General features: G+C 39.0%; 1 protein-coding gene across 4 annotated transcripts in view; it reads left to right on the top strand.

The window, feature by feature from the left end:
* Positions 1-7,810: 7,810 nt before the first annotated feature.
* Positions 7,811-17,961, top strand: part of ZMYM4 (zinc finger MYM-type containing 4) — a 176,373-nt gene continuing 166,222 nt past the window's right edge. For 3 of the 4 annotated variants that reach the window (XM_082833567.1, XM_082833573.1, XM_082833572.1), the window contains exon 1: positions 7,811-8,124. In XM_082833567.1, the coding sequence (XP_082689693.1) occupies positions 8,086-8,124 (39 nt within the window). In that variant the 5' untranslated portion in view covers positions 7,811-8,085. The remainder of the gene's footprint in view (positions 8,125-17,961) is intronic. The other variant, XM_082833568.1, reaches the window with a different exon arrangement.

Genomic DNA, 17,961 nt, shown 5'->3' with positions numbered 1-17,961 from the left:
AATTTCTAAAGAAGAAATGCAAATGGTCAAAGTCATATTTTAAAGAGTTCAGCCTCCTTAACTAATTCAAAGGAATTAAGTTAACAGTAAGGTACCATTATTTTATCTAATTGTCATAGTTAGAAGCAACCCATCTAAAAATCACCCCCTTGTGTGTGAGTTTAGTTACTGAAAGGAGAGAGTTAGAAGGGCTTTAAGGAGGCTGGTAGTATTTTATTTATTGACCTGAGAGCTGGTTTGATGTTTTAAAAATTCATCAAGCAATTGGGCATTATTGTTTACTAGGTACAGATTTCAGTTTTGCAAGATGAAAAGAATTCCTGAATTGGACGGTTGTGATGGTTGCAAAACAATGCGAATGTACTTAATACCATTTGTACACTTAAAATGGTAAAGTGGTAAATTTTATATTATGTGTGTTTTATCACAATTTATAAAACCCATTGAGTGCTCGCTTCGGCGGCACATATACTAAAATTGGAATGATACAGAGAAGATTAGCATGGCCCCTGTGCAAGGATGACACGCAAATTTGTGAAGCGTTCCATATTTTAAAAAAACAAAACAAAACAAAACAAAATTCCATTGAGCTGGACTTCCCTAGTGGTCCAGTGGGTAAAACTCCACACTCCTAATGCAGGGGGCCTGGGTTCGATCCCTGGTTGGGGAACCAGATCCTGCATGCAAGCCACAGATAAGAGTCTGCATGCCACAACTAAGAAGTCTGTGTGCCGCAACAAAGAGTCCACATGCCACAACTATGAGCCCACATGCCTCAACTAAAAGATCCCACGTGCTGCAATTCAAGATCCTGCATGCCGCAATGAAGATCCCACGTGCCACGACTAAGACCCGGTGCAGCCAAATAAATAAAAAAATATTTTTAAAATATAAGCCTTTGGGCTTCCCTGGTGGCGCAGTGGTTGAGAGTTCGCCTGCCAATGCAGGGGACACGGGTTCGTGCCCCGGTCTGGGAGCATCCCACATGCCTCGGAGCGGCTGGGCCCATGAGCCATGGCTGCTGGGCCTGCGCGTCCGGAGCCTGTGCTCCACGATGGGAGAGGCCACAGCAGTGAGAGCCCCGCGTACCGCAAATAAATAAATAAAATAAAATAAAATATAAGCCTTTGGAACTTTCCTTTTGAAAAATAATTTTCATATTATTGAAAGCAATGTTATTATCGTTATTGTTATGGTAGAAAATAAAAATATCTCATAATTATTCAGCTAGCCTACGACAATTATTGCCACTTGCCAGGCTATGCCATTGATCTTTTCTTTCTGAAATTTCAAAATACCTAACTCATCAGCGTTAAATATGCTCACCTTTAATATATCCTTGTTAGTCTTGAATTTTACCCCCTCTGCTATGACCTGAAGAACAAGGTTTATACCAGCAGCAGTACAGTGATATTTACCTTCTTTCACTGAAAGAAGCCAATAACTATGACAACTCTACAGAATGCATTTCCCAAAGATTAAATGTTGGATGGAGCATTGGCTTCTAAAGATGGCTTGACCCCATGATGCATGATTTCCTCTTTTTGACCCACCTCATCATCCACTTCCTGGCCTTTATTTGCTCTTTCAGCCTTGTCTCCATAGCTTGTGCCATCTTGGAGGCAGAGGTCTTTGATGTTGTGTGGTCCATTTGACCTTTCTAATATGTTTGGTGATGCTTTACTATTTTTAATATGCTTTAATGAATCCTTTCTTAAAAAGAACTCTCTTGACCCACAATTCCCCATATGGTATAGTGTTGCCTTGAAAGGATTTTTAGGTTCTCACAAGTCATGTCAGGTCCCCATAGTTTGCATTTCATCAGCTTTTAGTTTCTTGAAGTATAAGTTTGGGTGGGAACAAAGTTAATGAGCTCAAGTTGAAACATACTTGTAATACCTGGAGCCTACAAAGCTTGGGTACCCTTCCTCTGTGCTCCCTACCATACTGGACTCACTTCTCTCTTACCACCCAGTTTAATTGTCTAATTATATGTCCATATCAGTCATTATCTTATTTATAAGATAATGTGCCTAATAACGTGCCTAATTTCTGGCATGTGCCAGGCTTGCAAATAAATAAATTATGTTAAATCATCATGCAGTGGATATGAGGTTCTAGAGCTCCGATAAAGGTCTGGACTGAAGATATCAATAGAGGCAGCCAATGAATTATGTGGTGGATGAAATTCCACCAGGGAAATTTCCCATCTTCCAGGCCCTGTAAAGCTGACTCTCTTCTGAACCTCTCTCACACACCTGGAGTACATTCATGCCTTACTGGGTCACTTTTTGTGAAGGGAAATGGGGAAAATATCTTGTTCACATGAAGACAATACAATGTGCACTCATTGTTTAGGCGTTATACCCTTCTAAATATCTGTGATAGGAGATTTGTATAAAGGACACTTCTGAAAAAATTGAATTGAAAATGGGGACATTCTGTTAATAAAAGGTACAGTAAACTTGTCATAAGGAATCCAAATAACTTCAAATCAGTAACAATTTTTCCTCTATTTCCTGAATACTACTTTTTCGAAAAATGACAAACAAAATGTCCCTTATTTCTCCAATGTATGTCAAGATGTAAGTCAGGAATGAGTCAGCCCAGCCCCCCATACCTTCTGTTAGAGAGCTAGTATGTTTGACTTGATGACCCAGCAGCACTGCAAAATCTTGGAATGTCTTCAAACCACCAAAGCAAGATTAAATTGTAGTCTGAATAGTTTTTTATGTGAATTATACTCTCGTATTCTAAATTTTTGAAAATTAATTCACGCACAACATACATATTAACTACCCATTAAACTGAATAGTCACCCTTTTTCCTAATATTTTTGGTAGATAGATGTTAATTATATTTATATTTATGTATTCAGTCCTCTGAACTACACTCCTCAGGCACATAAGTCCTTGAAGCTGAAAAGTTTCCATGGTCCTTTTCACTATTATTTTTTATTCTTTCAAAAAGGAACAGAAATATATTTTATTACTTGCTTAATTTTAGTTTTTCCATTGTCCTCATTTCAGAATGAGAATCTTTAAATTGTTTTTTAATTTAATTTTTTTAAAAATAATATTTGAAGGTCATTCTTTAAGTCAGAACTTTCTGCACAATGGCCTGGTATGTGAAAAGGAGATAAGCAGTATTTTCTCCATTTTAGGACAAGAAAAACAGGGGTTATCCTTTAACAAAAGAATCCTTCTCCAGGTTTTGTTTTTCTTCTTCAGCTAATTAAAAGGCTTTGTTTCAAAGAAAAGCTATAGACCAGATTTCTAAGTCTTCATTACGCAAAGGGCAGTGTCAAATTGGAGGATCAACTTTTTTTCCATTCCTTCTCTCCATTCCCACTGACACAACCGCAAATACTTAAAACAGTGAAATTTAATTGCTTTATCTCAACAGCAGTCACATGAGTTTATAGAATCAAAGAAATCTAGAATTAGGAATAATTAGTAGAGCATTTAACTTAGGGATGGGATATGTGATGGGCAATGTAGCTCCCCTCCACCCCGTCTCATCTGTGGCAGACATCACTAATCAATTACTGAACCTAAATGTGGCCCAACAGATGTTTTCTGCATAATGCCCCCAGCTGTCATTACCAAGTAATTGGAGCTCCCAGTGAGACCCTATCTGAACTAATCTAATCACCTTACATTATAACATTGAGGCCCATAAAGGTAAAGTGACTGGCCCAAGGTCACTCAGTGGCTGACAGAGAACCCCTACATTGTATAATGTAAGAATCTGTTCTCTTATGAGCCTTGAATCAATTGACTATGTCCCAGTTCCCAGCAAGGGCACATAAGAGTCTACACAGGGTAGATCATTTCTATCTGGGAAGACAGGTTCCTATGGCATCAAGAAACTCAAGGGAGCAGCCAGAGACAGACAGCAAGACATTACTGTTCCTCCTCGTATTCCAGTGAGGGCAGGGGATAGAGAGGAGGAAAATTAAGATCTTCTACAAGCCTTATAACTATGGAATTCTTGAAACTGTCCCACCAGGTAGCAGGGAAAGAAGGAAGGTGTCCCTCTACAAGTGGCAGTCCACAAGAAGGGTGCCCAACTCCCCTTCTGTTGTACTTGTTCATGTTCCCACAACCAAGGTTTAGAAGTTGTTCAGAAACTAAATAACTAAAGTAGTCCTACTCTAGTCACTTTTTATCCCAGCACCCTGTTTTATTTTCTTCTTAACATTCTCAGAATTTATCTAATATATCTAAGCATGAAATTTTGTTTAAGACATATTTGAATCTCACAGATGAAATTCCTTTAGGTAATAACCTCTTTGGGGAAGAAACACCAAGTATTTCCTACAACTTCTCTCTGCTTCTGCACATGTCCCTAAAATAGCGTTGTTGGCGTGTAGGAAGCGTTATATTGCTGAGGAAGCCTGAGACCTTGGATCCATTTTGTGTCCTTGTACTATTCTCTGACTTCTCTGGATGCTCAAAAACCTGTTCATCGCGAGCAGTCTATCTTGTAGCTTGGCCTCACTAAGCTTGCTGAGAACATGGGGGCAAACCAGTTCTTCCTGAGATCTGGCTATTACTGCTTTTTGTTCCCAGCCCGATCTTCAAAGCTACCTCCCCCTATTCTTGCCAGCCAATTCTCTTGGCTACCTTCCCTATTCCTCCACAGGGTGTTTGGGAACTTCTGGATACATTCCATATCACACTGGAGCTAAGGGCCCCTCACTTGCAGAGCTCCTTCCAAAACCCTGTATCTAATTTTGTATATGGAATTCTGTGGGAAGACAGAGGCATGTGTCTCTCAATCGTTGCCTCTCTTATCTCTCTCTTCCTTCTTCCCTCTACCTTTTAATTAAGAGTCAGGCTTTTCTTTTACTTCCCTATGTCACAGGTTCATGGCAGAGCTGTCCTAGATGGAAGGAGTATCTCCTCTGGAATGTGGGAGAATATGAGATTCTTATGATGTGAACTTCATAGGTTAAACAGAATTAAGGAAATTTAGCAAATTCTTTTTCTCTCCACTAAGCCTATTCTAGTCTCTCCTGATTAGGGAAATAAGTCTCAGAGCTACTTCAGACAATAGTCTATAATGGAACATAATTTAAAGAAGAAAATTAAAATCAATCAGTTTGATATTCACAAAATATTACACCATTATATTCTATATTTTTTAAAGAGAAGTCAGAAAATTGGATTAGTATGTGAAATATCCCTTTTTAAATGTTGGCATATAATCAATATCTTAATTTAAAAATTATAAAAATATATAAAATAATATGCTCTTTTGCTGTTAGGAACCAAAAGTGTTCTAAGAGACTTAGAGGTATTAACTAATTATCCCAAAAACCTATTTTACAGATGAGGAAACTGAGACACAGAGCAAGTAACCTGACTAAACTGTACATGGTGCAAACCAAATACATGACTGTGAGAAAAATTTGTCTGCAAAACCACCAATCTGCAACCTCCTGTTTATGATATATTTGCATAAGCTAGAAAGACAAAGGCTTTGAATTCTGACTTGGCTTCTCTGCTGAATGATATTGGACTATCACTTAAAAAAACCACTTAACCTTGCAGTGCTCACTAAGTGGTGGTTTTCTATTCTCTCCTTCCCCCCACATGGATGATTGCTCTGAACGCTCATGGTATGCTTGTATATTATCTGGAATGCATAAATCCTGCCTACTGTTCAAGACCCAACACACTCCCAATACCTCTAGAAACAGTCTGATATAGGAGACAGCCCTAGGCTCTGTTCCAGTCCTGATATTGTTCCTAATCCTTTGTGTGATCTCAAGCAAGTCACATCTTATCTCTGGGCCTCAGTGGCTCCGTCTTTAAAATGTGGAGGAAATCAATGGCTTTAAACTGTATTCTGAGAAACAGAACATTTCTCTAACAGTGGGGGCATGAAAGAAGGAGAACAATGAGTGCAAGGGGGAAGCTGGGTGAACAGGCGTATGGCTTCTCCATTTCCACTTCAAATTTAGCAACTCCATTTTAAGCCGCCAGATTTTATTAGAAGGAAATGACTAGACCTTTTATGTACCCAAATTCCCTGGAACTATCTTTTCTTGGCTTCTCTTTTTTTTTTATTGCAGTACGTGGGCCTCTCACTGTTGTGGCCTCTCCCATTGTGGAGCACAGGCTGCAGACGCGCAGGCTCAGCGGCCATGGCTCACGAGTCCAGGCGCTCCCGGCATGTGGGATCTTCCCGGACCGGGGCACGAACCCGTGTCCCCTGCATCGGCAGGTGGACTCTAAACCACTGCGCCACCAGGGAGACCCTCTTGGCTTCTCTTTTGAATTCCTTCTTGTTCTTAACATGGAACTGAAGGGTCTGACGCGTCTTTTAAATTCTGGCTAAGATAACACTTATTTATTTATTTATTTATTTATGGCTTTCTCTCCTCTTTCCTACCCAAAAGTGAAATTAAAGGTGAACAAGAGTAAGCAAAGACCAGCATGGAAACTTCTAGCAATCTCACAGAGAGTTTTCAGCAAAATGTGATGGATTAGGAAACTTCTTAGTTTCAAAACAGCTACCAAGTAACATATAAAAGTTAAAGTGACACACAAAAGTTATTATCTCATTATCCTGTAATTTTATGAGTTGCTCCTTTGCATTTGAATATATCTCATCATGGGGAATGCCTTTCAGGAAGCAAATTCTTTGTATTTCTTTCTTATATGATTGCCCCGAAGCTATCATTATAACTCCATTAGGGCAATTTTTCTCCATCTGAGGGTGGGGCACTGGAATGGATGAAGAGGAATGGATCAAGCCCTCATTTTCTTCAGCCATCTTCAGCTCTGGTTTCAGGGCAAGATAGACCCAAATCTCCTTCCCAATTTTCTGCTTAGAGAATAAGATGCTCATGCTTTGAGTCAGATTCTCAAAGTTCCTGCGGTGGAGGTGAATGAGGACACACAATATTTGCAAACCATCACACATCTTCAGAGGATAATTACAGTATTCTTGAAATATCATGAACTTTCATTTTTAATCTTCTAGATTAAAATGAATTTATTTCTTGTTTCGAAGACAGCTTGGTGCATTGAAAACCCTGGAGGGTTGATACTCAAGTCTTGATTCTAATTTCACACCAACCTCTACATGCTTTGGGGCAAATTACTTCCCCTGACCAGGCTGCACTTTCACCATTGGGAACTTCACAGTAGATGGTTCCTGAGATCCTTCTCGATTTAGATATTCAAAGGACAAATTACTACCGGGGAAATTATCTCCAGTTGTTTGTTCAGTCTTCAAAATCACCAAAGGATTTGGCTTTGACATTAGGCTATCAAAGTTGGCCCTTAATAGTCTATGTCCTGTGCTTCAGATCGGGCTGTCTAAAGGCAGGCAAGCTGGATCTTCTTGAGATGACTGGCTTGTTCCCTCATTGCTTGGGATTCTTCACATTCAGAGGTCCACTGTGAACCTCAGCTCACCACCATCTTCCCCTTACAATGGTATCTCTGCAGTCAGGTGTAAGATGGTGATCTGGACCCCTCACTGATATTTCACCCAATACTCCAGACAACCCTTTTACTAATTTCTTTCATTCCTCCTTCATCACTGAGTCATGGTCCCTTTAAGGGAGCGGCCATAGTTGAGTAGTGGGAGCAGCTGCTGGCTGCAAAAAGACTTGCAGGATTTGGCCTACCCTGGGCCACTCAACGCGCACGCTCGGGACCGGGGGCTTGGTGGGAAAGGAAGGAGGGGCTTAGGGTGCGCCTGCGCATCAAGGGCGCGCGCAAGGGGCTGGTTTGGTGATCCCTTTAAGAAACCGCAGGCGGAGGAATTTCTCTGAGAGAAAATAATCCTACTCACGGGGCCCCTTGGAGGCCATTAACCCCCCGAGTCCCGGCCCCCCCCCTTTCCCGGGCAGGCCCTACCGCCTACGCGCGCACCCGTGGGATCTCAAGATCTCCGACCCGGCGCGCGGCATCCGCCCCCTCCCCACTGTAAGCGCCAGGCTCGGCCAGGTCCGGGGAAGCTGCCGCGAGGCGGCCGTGCCTGCAGTGTGGGCGGGGGCCGGGGGCCCGAGAGGTTCCGCCGCCACAGCGCTGGGAGCCGCAGTGGTTCCGAGCGGGGCTCAACATGGCGGAGAGAGAGGTGGAGTCCAGCCCCCGAAAGAGGGTAGGTGAGGTGAGGCAGAACTCGGGCGGCGGGCGGCGGGGGGCGGGGCGGGGGCCGCGTCCCGGGGCCGGGGCCGGGAATGGGCCATGCGTAGTCTCGTGGAGGGGTCGCCGAGGCCCGGTTGGGGAAAGGTTGCGGGCAGGACTGAGGCAACCTTGGGTCTGGAGCGCGCTTAGAGTGGTCCTTCGGCAGGTGGGACAAAGATTTGCTGCTGGTTGGGAGGGGGAGGGGCGGGGGCTGTTGTTTGGGTTTCTTTATTTTTCCAACACTGGGGGTGGGTTATTTGGGTCAGGGGAGGGAAGGTGTCAGATACTTAAGTGCATCTTTGGTGAACCAGAGTCTGGAAGTTTAACAGGAGAGAGGTCAGGTGGGGGTGGTGGTGGCGGGAATGAGTGGTGGAGGGGTCTTCGGTGATACCATCGCGAATTCATTTTCCTGCCTCCTTTCCACTCCCCCCCCCCCCCCACCAACCGTTATCAAGACCAAGGTGGAGGTGGTGCTCTTACCTGAGAAGAAGTGGGGTCGTTGGCATGCCCTGATGTATGAGAAAGATTTTGGCAACTATGAATGTCATTTTCTAGTCTAGCCCCTTTACCAACATTTAAGAACGGGGAAGAGTGTGACAAGTTTTGTCATATCAAGGATGTACCCAAACAACCTACAGAGGCGAAGCCAATTCCACATAGTTGTTGAGTGCCTTTTAAAGTTTGTCTTGAAACTTTTCTTATTTAATTCTGAGTGATTTTTTTTTTTCAGATGGAGAATAATACAGTACTGTCGATTGAGCAGTATTTTTAGATTTTTTCTTTTACCCCCCGCCGCCCTCCCGCTTAGCGTGTTAAGCAGTAAGTTTACTACCAGGAATCTTCCTTTTTGTGAATGGTATCAAAATGAAGTTAGTGTTAAGCTAACTGCCTAAAAAATTACTGCGTAATCTTTATTGAGAACGCCCTTTCGATTTATCATAAAGTTAGCAATCTCATATAGATAATACAACTAACATTTTGAGTGCTTACCATGTGCCTGGCACTGTGCTTTATAGGAAGAATTAAACCTCACATTTACTATGTAAAACACATTTTGCAGATGAGGAAATGTAGGTGTAGAGGGGTTAAATAGTTAAGATCAGATAGTTAAGAGGTTGAGCTGGGATTTGAATCTATGTTTGTCCCAACTACGGTGCTTGTTTTGCATGCCACATAGTTTTTAAAATCTGTGTTTCTCTCCTTAAAAGCTTAAATGGTAAATAACGAGGGAATTGTCAAGCAGTATTTTTTCCACAATTGATTAGGAAAATATTTTCAACTACATAGCTGAAAAAATTTACAGGGAGTGTCCATAGTATCCACCATCTAGAGTCTACCATTAACATTTTACTATACTTGTTTTATCACGTATTAATCCACATTTATCTCTTTATTCATCAGTTCTTATTTTAATGCATTTCACTGTAGTATTGAGCAATTAAAATTTATTGTTGATAGTCTTAGGTTTATAAAATTTTAGATCTTCCTCATGCAATAATTAGATCTTCCTCATACATAGGACAAATTAAGCCATGTGATAATATGTCCAAATAGTTCACTTAGTATAAATATTGGTTATGGAATGCATGTGTTTTGAAAATTTAAATTGTTCTTCATGCTGTGAGCCAGTTTTAAACTGGATCCTCATTATGCTTGAGTGAAGGCATATGGCATGTGGTCCACCAATTAAAATATAAAGAATAAATTATTTTAGATGTGTAATGTTTATTCAAGGAGGTCTCTGAATCCAGTTAATACTAGTGCTGTTGTCATTCACAGTATAAGATAGAATGTTTTAGAAAACATCTGTGTGCTTTGGTAACAAATTCAACTAGATATTAAATACTTCTTTCTCTTCTAATATACTTAAAAGGTGCCACACTGGTAGCAGTCTAAACTTTTATTATTATTTTATTTTATTTTATTTTTTTTTTGCGGTACGCGGGCCTTTCACTCCTGTGGCCTCTCCCGTTGCGGAGCACAGGCTCCGGACGCGCAGGCTCAGCGGCCATGGCTCACGGGCCCAGCCGCTCCACGGCATGTGGGATCTTCCCGGACCGGGGCAAGAACCCGTGTCCCCTGCATCGGCAGGCGGACTCCCAACCACTGTGCCATCAGGGAAGCCCTAAACTTTTATTATATTTTAACAGTATGTAATATACAGAGCACTCGTACAGGTTTTCCCCATTATTTTACCAGTTTCATTGTGGAGGAAGGTTACAGTCAGTGTCTTTTAGGCTCCATAATCCATTTTGGTTTTGATAGTTTGGTTAGAATGTTCAGTAGAGTTGTCTTAAATGGTACACATGGTGCATGTGCTTTTTTCCTTCATTTTTCGTCTGTGCCTGTGCTTAAACTCCACGTGGATTCCATATGTGTACTCCAAGCAGATTAGTGGGGACTGTGTACAAAAGTACAGTATCTTATAAAATAGTCTGCCTTGAGGTAGTTAGGCCTAGATAATAAGTTTAGATTATTTAATCTGAAGTTTCATTGATGACATGGTATTGTATTTATGATGCTTACTGCCTTTGACTTTTATAATCATAAGTCACAAAAAATTGTTGAGTACCTGTGCTAGTTCATGAACTGTATGCTAGGCATTGTGCTGTGGTGTATGGTATTTATGATAATTTAGAATTATATATTCTGACTCTTCTGCTATATTGTGAACTCCATAAGGGTAGGGCCATTATATGCTTTTTGCATCTCCAACACCTATGACCTTCACATAATAGGAACTCAAAAATGGATTTTTGGTAAGAAAAGTTTACCTGTTGCATTAGAGGCTCTATGGCTTGGGTACCAAGTTATCTGGTTTGTAATTCTGGGACCTTCAGTTATCTTTCATATCACCCTTTACACCCTAAATTCTCTTCTGAGAATCCAGATTTAAGGATCTTGTGATCGTTCTGGATTACGGTTAGATGGGAGAGTGTGTTTTAAAACCATTGAGTTAACAACCTTAAACTCTTTGTAGGTCTGCCTGGTGTCTTATGTTTGTGGGCACTTAGGACAATAGGTATTAATTAGGTAAGATTGATTTGATTGTATTCAGACTATATCTGAATGCCAGTCTCTCAGTTTGTGAACACGGGGAAGCTGAATATGTGGGTGGGTGAGCACTACATCCATCTATCATCTCTGCCTTAGAAAGAACCAAGTTCAAATGAAGGCCAATATTTTTTTTTTTTTAAAGACACTGAGGTTTTTTATTTTGTTGTGGACCATTTTTAAAGTCTTTATTGAATTTTGTTACAATATTGTTTCTGTTTTATGTTGTTTTGGTTTTTTGGCTATGAGGTATGTGGGATCTTAGCTCCCTGACCAGGGATAAAACCCGCACCCCCTGCATTGGAAGGCGAAGTCTTAACCACTGGACCACCAGGGAAGTCCCTGAAAGCCAGTATTATACACACACACTCACACTCTCTTACTTTAAAGTCAGGATACTTTTGAGATATTATTTATGTGTTTTTTAAAGACTGTAAAATTTTTATTTTCTGAAATAAGTTTTAAAATTCATTGCGTAGGCTTGTAAGTAGAGGGGTTATTTTATGCATGGTTATTATAATAAACTATTAGAAGCATGAGATCTAACTAAATCTGGTGGCCATATTTTTTTGTGAAATCCCTTTATCTTTTCAAAGGTTACATACAAAATAATAATAACTTTTGTAAATGTATGTGTTATTACCTGGTCTAGTAAGTTGTGTCCATTTTCATACTTAAACTTTTCTGTATGTTAAATTTGAGGTATATGTATTTGGCATGCTTAATAGAAAGAGAAAGCATATGTATAAGTAGTATGCTTCCATTTTTGTAAAACCAAAGTGATCTTTCTTCCTCACATATGTGTCTATACTTGTATATGTATGAGCTTGGAGAAACTTGTGGAGGACACATGTCAGGCTGTTACCATTGATTACCTTCAGCAGGTGGGGATGAGAAAGGAAAGTGAGACTAAGGGGCAGAATTTTGCAAAATGGAAAAATACTTGGGGTATAATATTAAGTGAAAATGTAATCTACTTTGTTATTGTAAGTATGTAAAAATTGAAAGTGCATGTTGACAGGGATAGAAAATAACATGAACAAACGAAAACATTGACTTTACTACTGATGGAATTATGGAGTTTTGTTTTGGATTTCTGTTATTTTAATATTTTATAATAAAATAATTGCAAAAGGTTTATCCCTCTTAATTCCTTAATGAACTTTTTATCTTTTGGCTAAATGTGTTGCTTAAAAACATGGTGGTACATATCATTAAAAATATTTGCAGATCATGTGTACATAGTGTAAGTTATCTACTTTAAGAATGCATTGGCTCTTCGTATAGAGAGCATTTCGAAGAGACCATTCTAGTGTTGACAGTGATCCTGTATTGTTTTCACAGTGCCCCTCTTGTAACTAGCAGAGGCTTCTGTAAATAATGATAATACCTGGTATTTATAAACATTTTAATTTCCAGTCATTCTAAATATTTTATATGTAGTATGTTTTTTAATCCTCATTAATTCCATAAATAGTAGTTACTATTATTGTCCCATTTTATAAATGAGGAAACCGCAGCACAGAGAGAGCTCAAGGTCATGATATAACAGGCTAAACCAGGATCAAGTACCATTTGAAAAACTGTACTGTTTGATAAACAGTATAGGTTAGAATTCATTATAATAACATGCAGTAATTAAAAAACATACATTAGTTATTAATATATATGATATATAGTAATATGTGTAAATAATAGTATAGGTTCAGAATTCATTATTTGGAATTTTTGGTTGTTAAAATAATATTGAATTAGGGACTTCCCTGGTGGTCCAGTTGTTAAGACTCCGCACTTCCTCTGCAGAGGGCGCCGGCTTCGATCCGTGGTTGGGGAACTAAGATCCTGCGTGCTGCGCGGTGCGGCCTCCCCCGAAAAAAACCAGGAAGAAACAAAACAAAAAACATTGAATTATATTTAAATCAAATCGATGTAAATTACTTCTCAGGAAGCATCAAATTAACTTTCTGCCTATGGAATATATGAGATAACCTTAAAACATATGCAGTTCACATGTTTATTTTTAAGAAATACATACCAAATATTTTAAAACTATGATTCATTTTAAAGATAAAGCTATGTGCTTCCTTTGAAAATGGAATGATTGTATTATATACTAAAGAGAATATAAATAGATAAATGTACAATTGCAATTTCTCTGGATATTTAGAAGATATTTTTGAGTTCTGTATTAGGAGACCAACTTTTAAAGAAGACTAACTACTACTACTTTTTAAAAAAGACTGACATTTCCCTTAAATATTCTGATTATTTTACTGTGAGTTAACAGTATGTAATTATTTTAGCAAAAGAAAGAAAAAGAAAGCATTTTAACATAATATTGGGCTCTACCATACAAAGTTGCTAATATTTGACGTACAGAAATGCCTTTTCATATGGCTCAACCCAATAGTAAGAGTATGGGCTTTTCAAAGTCTGGTTATGTTCATCCTCTGGTATTTAACAATAATATACCCACACTCCCTTTCTTATGCTTAGGGAATACTTATAATGTTATTTTAATTTCATTCTTATCGTTCTGGCCTCCCAGAATCTTGAGTTAGCTGCCTTCCTGCCTTTGACCAAAGACAGTACCTGAACAAACCTTTTTTGTCCAACATATAGGCTACCCACTAATCTTTGAGGTCAAAGATCATATGTGTTCATCTTTCTTTACATTTCCCAAAATGTCTTACAAATTTATATATATACACTCACATGCATACTACACATTTATAGGCAAAATTAAAAAACTTTGTTTCACAATTCCATATCAATATAGAATATAAAATATAGATTGGTACAATAAACCCCATGTTCTTAATACCCAGTTTTGACAACTAAACAGTTATTAACATTTTGCCATTCCTGTCTCATCCAACTTCTTCCTTCATTTCTCTTTTCCTTTCTTTCTTTGATTAAATAACTTCAAAGAAATCTTAGGTATCACATCATTTAATCTATAAATACTTCTGTATGTATTTCTAACAGATAATTAAAAAGAAATACAACCACAATACTATCATACCTAACAAAATTAAGAGTTTCTTAATCCAGTTCAGATTTCTCTGATTCTTTAAATGTCTTTTTACAATTGGTTTGTTTAAGTCGCTATCCAAATGAGATTTACCATTTCATTTGGTTTATATGTCTCTTAAGTTTCTGTTAACTTTAACCATCCCCCCCATCCCCTGTCCCCTATAGCCCCTGCACTTTTTCTCATGCTATTTATTTGTTTAAAAAAACTAGCTTATTTGTCCAGGAGAATTTACCGCATTCTGGTTTTGGCTGATCGAATTCTCGTGGTGTTTAACGCGTTCAATTACCCTTCATATTTTCCACAAAATAGTTAGATATAGAGCAGTGGTTCTCTATTTTGGCTGAAACATTAGAATTACGTGGCGCGCTCTTAAATATCCTGATTCCTAGGTCAATTAAATCAGAATTCATAGGGTGGATTCTAGGCATCAGTATTTTAAAAAATTTCCCAAGTGATTTCAGTCTGCAGCCAAGGTTGAGAACTTGAATTGGTAGAGCTTTATGAGATTTAGGTTCAGTTTCTTTGGAAAGAAAAATTCATAAGTAGAGTGATTGTATAATTTATTTCCCATCAGACAATTTTAAGAATGAAAGGGTGTGCTATTTAATAATTACAGTGGGACAATAGCCATGAACTGGGACTGTCCTGTACTAATTCGGACGTATAGTCACTCTATTAGGTGATGCTGCAAATTCTTAATTGCATCATTCTAGGAGGCAACTAAACAGTTATCGATATTTTGCCATTCCTGTTTCATCTAACTTCTTCCTTCCTTTCTTTTTCTTTCTTTCTTTCCTTTCTTTCCTTTCTTTCCTTGCTCCCTCCCTCCCTTCTTTCCTTCCTTTCTATGAAATAACTTCAAAGAAGTCTCAGGTATCACATCATTTAATCTATAAGTACTTCTGTATGTATTTCTAACATAAGAATTAAAGAAAAATACAACCACAATACTGTTATACCTAACAAAATTAAGAGTTCCTTAATCCAGTTCAGATTTCTTTGATCCTTTAAATGTCTTTTTACAATTGGTTTGTTTAAATCACTATCCAGATGAGATTTACCATTTCATTTGTTTTATATGTGTCACACTTAGTGATACTAAAATTGATCAGTTTAGGTTCTGTCAGCAGAATCCAACATAGTTCTTAACTTTTCACCTAATGGATTTATCAGCCATTGATGATTGTTGCCTACATCCACTATTTCATTAGAAGAGTGATTTTCTATCATCTCTCCTATATTTATTCACTGAAATTCTTTCATAAAGAGTTCCTTTATCAATTATTTGGTTATCCTGTAAAATCATTTATACAGGAGAAGCAGAATAAATCCTTATTTTTTCCCCTTTGTATACCAGTCTTCAGAAGAATGAATTGATACCTTAGCAAATCCCAAAGTTGAGGTTTGGGAGGGGATACCACTGTGAACTCATGAATTTTAATATAGTTTATATATTTAAATTTATTGTGGTTAGTATTCTTTTTTTTTTTTTTTTTACGGTACGCGGGCCTCTCACTGTTGTGGCCTCTCCCGTTGCGGAGCACAGGCTCCAGACACGCAGCCTCAGTGGCCATGGCTCATGGGCCCAGCCACTCTGTGGCATGTGGGATCCTCCCGGACCGGGGCACGAACCCGTATCCCCAGCATTGGCAGGCAGACTCTCAACCGCTGCGCCACCAGGGAAGCCCCCTAGTATTCTTTTTGATGTTTAAATTTGTCAAATTTTTGATCAGTGGGTGTCTGTATTAGTTTTCGAAGGCTGCCATAACAAATTACTACCAACTTGGCTTAAAACAACAGAAATTTGTTATCTCACAGTTCTGGAGGCTGACTGTCTGAAAATAAGGAGTTGGCAAGGTAGTGTTCTCTCTGAAGGCTGTAGGAAAGAATCCTTCCTTGCCTCTTCCAGCTTCTTGTGGATTGATTTGTGTTCCTTGATTTGTGGCAGTATAACTCCAGTTTCTGCCTCCATCTTCACACTGCCGCCTTCTCTCTATGTCTTTCAGTGTCTTCTAAGGATACTCTTCATTGGATTTAGGGTCCATCCTAATTCAGGATGCTCTCATCTCAAGATCCTTGCCTTAATTACATCTGCACACATTCTGAGGTTCTGTGTGGACATGTCTTTTAGGGGCCACAATTCAACCCACTGCAGTCCTCCCTTTTGTCCCCAAACTTCATGTCTATTCTGTATGCAAAGTACATTCACCTCATCTCAACACCCTGAAAGTCTCAACTCATTACAACGTGAATTTTTAAGCCCAACTCATCTAATATCATCAGCTCAAAAAGTCCCAAATCTCAGTATCTCAACCATCTAAATTAGGTATAGGTGTGACTCTGGGTATGATCCATCTGGAATAAAATTTCTCTTTATTTGTGGACCTGTGAAACCAGAAAACAAATTTTCTACTTCCAAAATACAATTGTGGGACAAGCATAGCATGGACATTGCTTTTCTAAAAGGAAGAAAATGGAAGGAATAAAGGGATCACTAGTCCTAATCAAGTTCAGAACCCACAAGGACAAGAGAATAATTCTCAAGACCTGAGAATAATTCTCTGTGACTTGATCTTCTGCCCTCTGGGTCCATGAAGGCACTGTAGACCCCTGTTTTGGGCCTGCTTCTCTAGCCTCTGCCTTTGTGTCTGTGGCTCTGTCTTTGGAGTCATTTTTCTTTTTCTTGAAGAGTAGCACTTGTTTGCAGCTGAGTAATTTTATTAGCTCTTTCCTGCCCATAGAATTCCAGAAGTCAGTTTTTTTTTTTCCCCACTTTGTCTAGTCTCTGTTCCTTTAAGAACAGTCTGGCCGTGTTTTTTCTGGTTTAATAATGCTCAAAAACCTGTGAGTCTCCTCTATATATTAAGGGTATCCACACAGTTAGAAAAGATAGTTCTTCACAGATCTTTCCTGGATAACCCCATCTCTATTCCTGACTTAAGTTGAGATGATTAATTGGATCCATGAGTCACACACAGTATCTTCAGTAAGTGGTTGCCCAGCTACACCCTTCACCCTCTCCCTAGAGCACACTTTTCTTATAATGGATTTCCTAATTTTAGCATCCTTTGCAATCTAGATAGGCTCAAATCATTAAGAGTTGTTTCCTTTTTGCTTAATGGTTCCTTCTTCAGTTTACCTCTTTCCTTTCCCTTTTTCCTATAAGCAGCAAGGAGTATCCAGGCTCACCTCAACACTTTGCTTAGAAATCTCCAAGTTCATTGCATCCAAGTTCTGCCTTCTACCTAACAGTAGAACACAATTCAGCTGAGTTTTCTGCTCCTTTCTAACAAGGATCACCATCTAGTTCTCAGTAACATATTCTTCATTTCCCTCTGAGATCTCACCAGAAGCACCCTTAACATTTTTTTCCAACATTCTGTTCATAGTATATGTATTCTCTAAAGTAATAGTAGCGTTCTCTTTTTTGCTCCTCACTTCTTCCTGAACCTTCATTAGAATTGGTGAATACAGATATATCTATATTTGTACCAACCATCTCTTCAAGGCAATCTAGACTTTTTCTATCATGCTTCTCAAAATTCATCCACCTTCTACCCATTTCCCAATTCTAAAGTTAGTTCCACATTTTTAGGTATTTATTACAGCAGCACGCCACCTCTATATACCAAAATCTGTATTATTTTCCTAGATTTGGCATACCAAATCACCAGAAACTTGGTGGCTTAAAACAGCAGAAATTTATTTTGCACGGTTCTG

Source organism: Leucopleurus acutus, assembly GCF_964270905.1.
Source record: "Leucopleurus acutus genome assembly, chromosome: 2".
NCBI lineage: Eukaryota > Metazoa > Chordata > Mammalia > Artiodactyla > Delphinidae > Leucopleurus > Leucopleurus acutus.
This window is presented reverse-complemented; position numbering and strand designations above follow the sequence as displayed.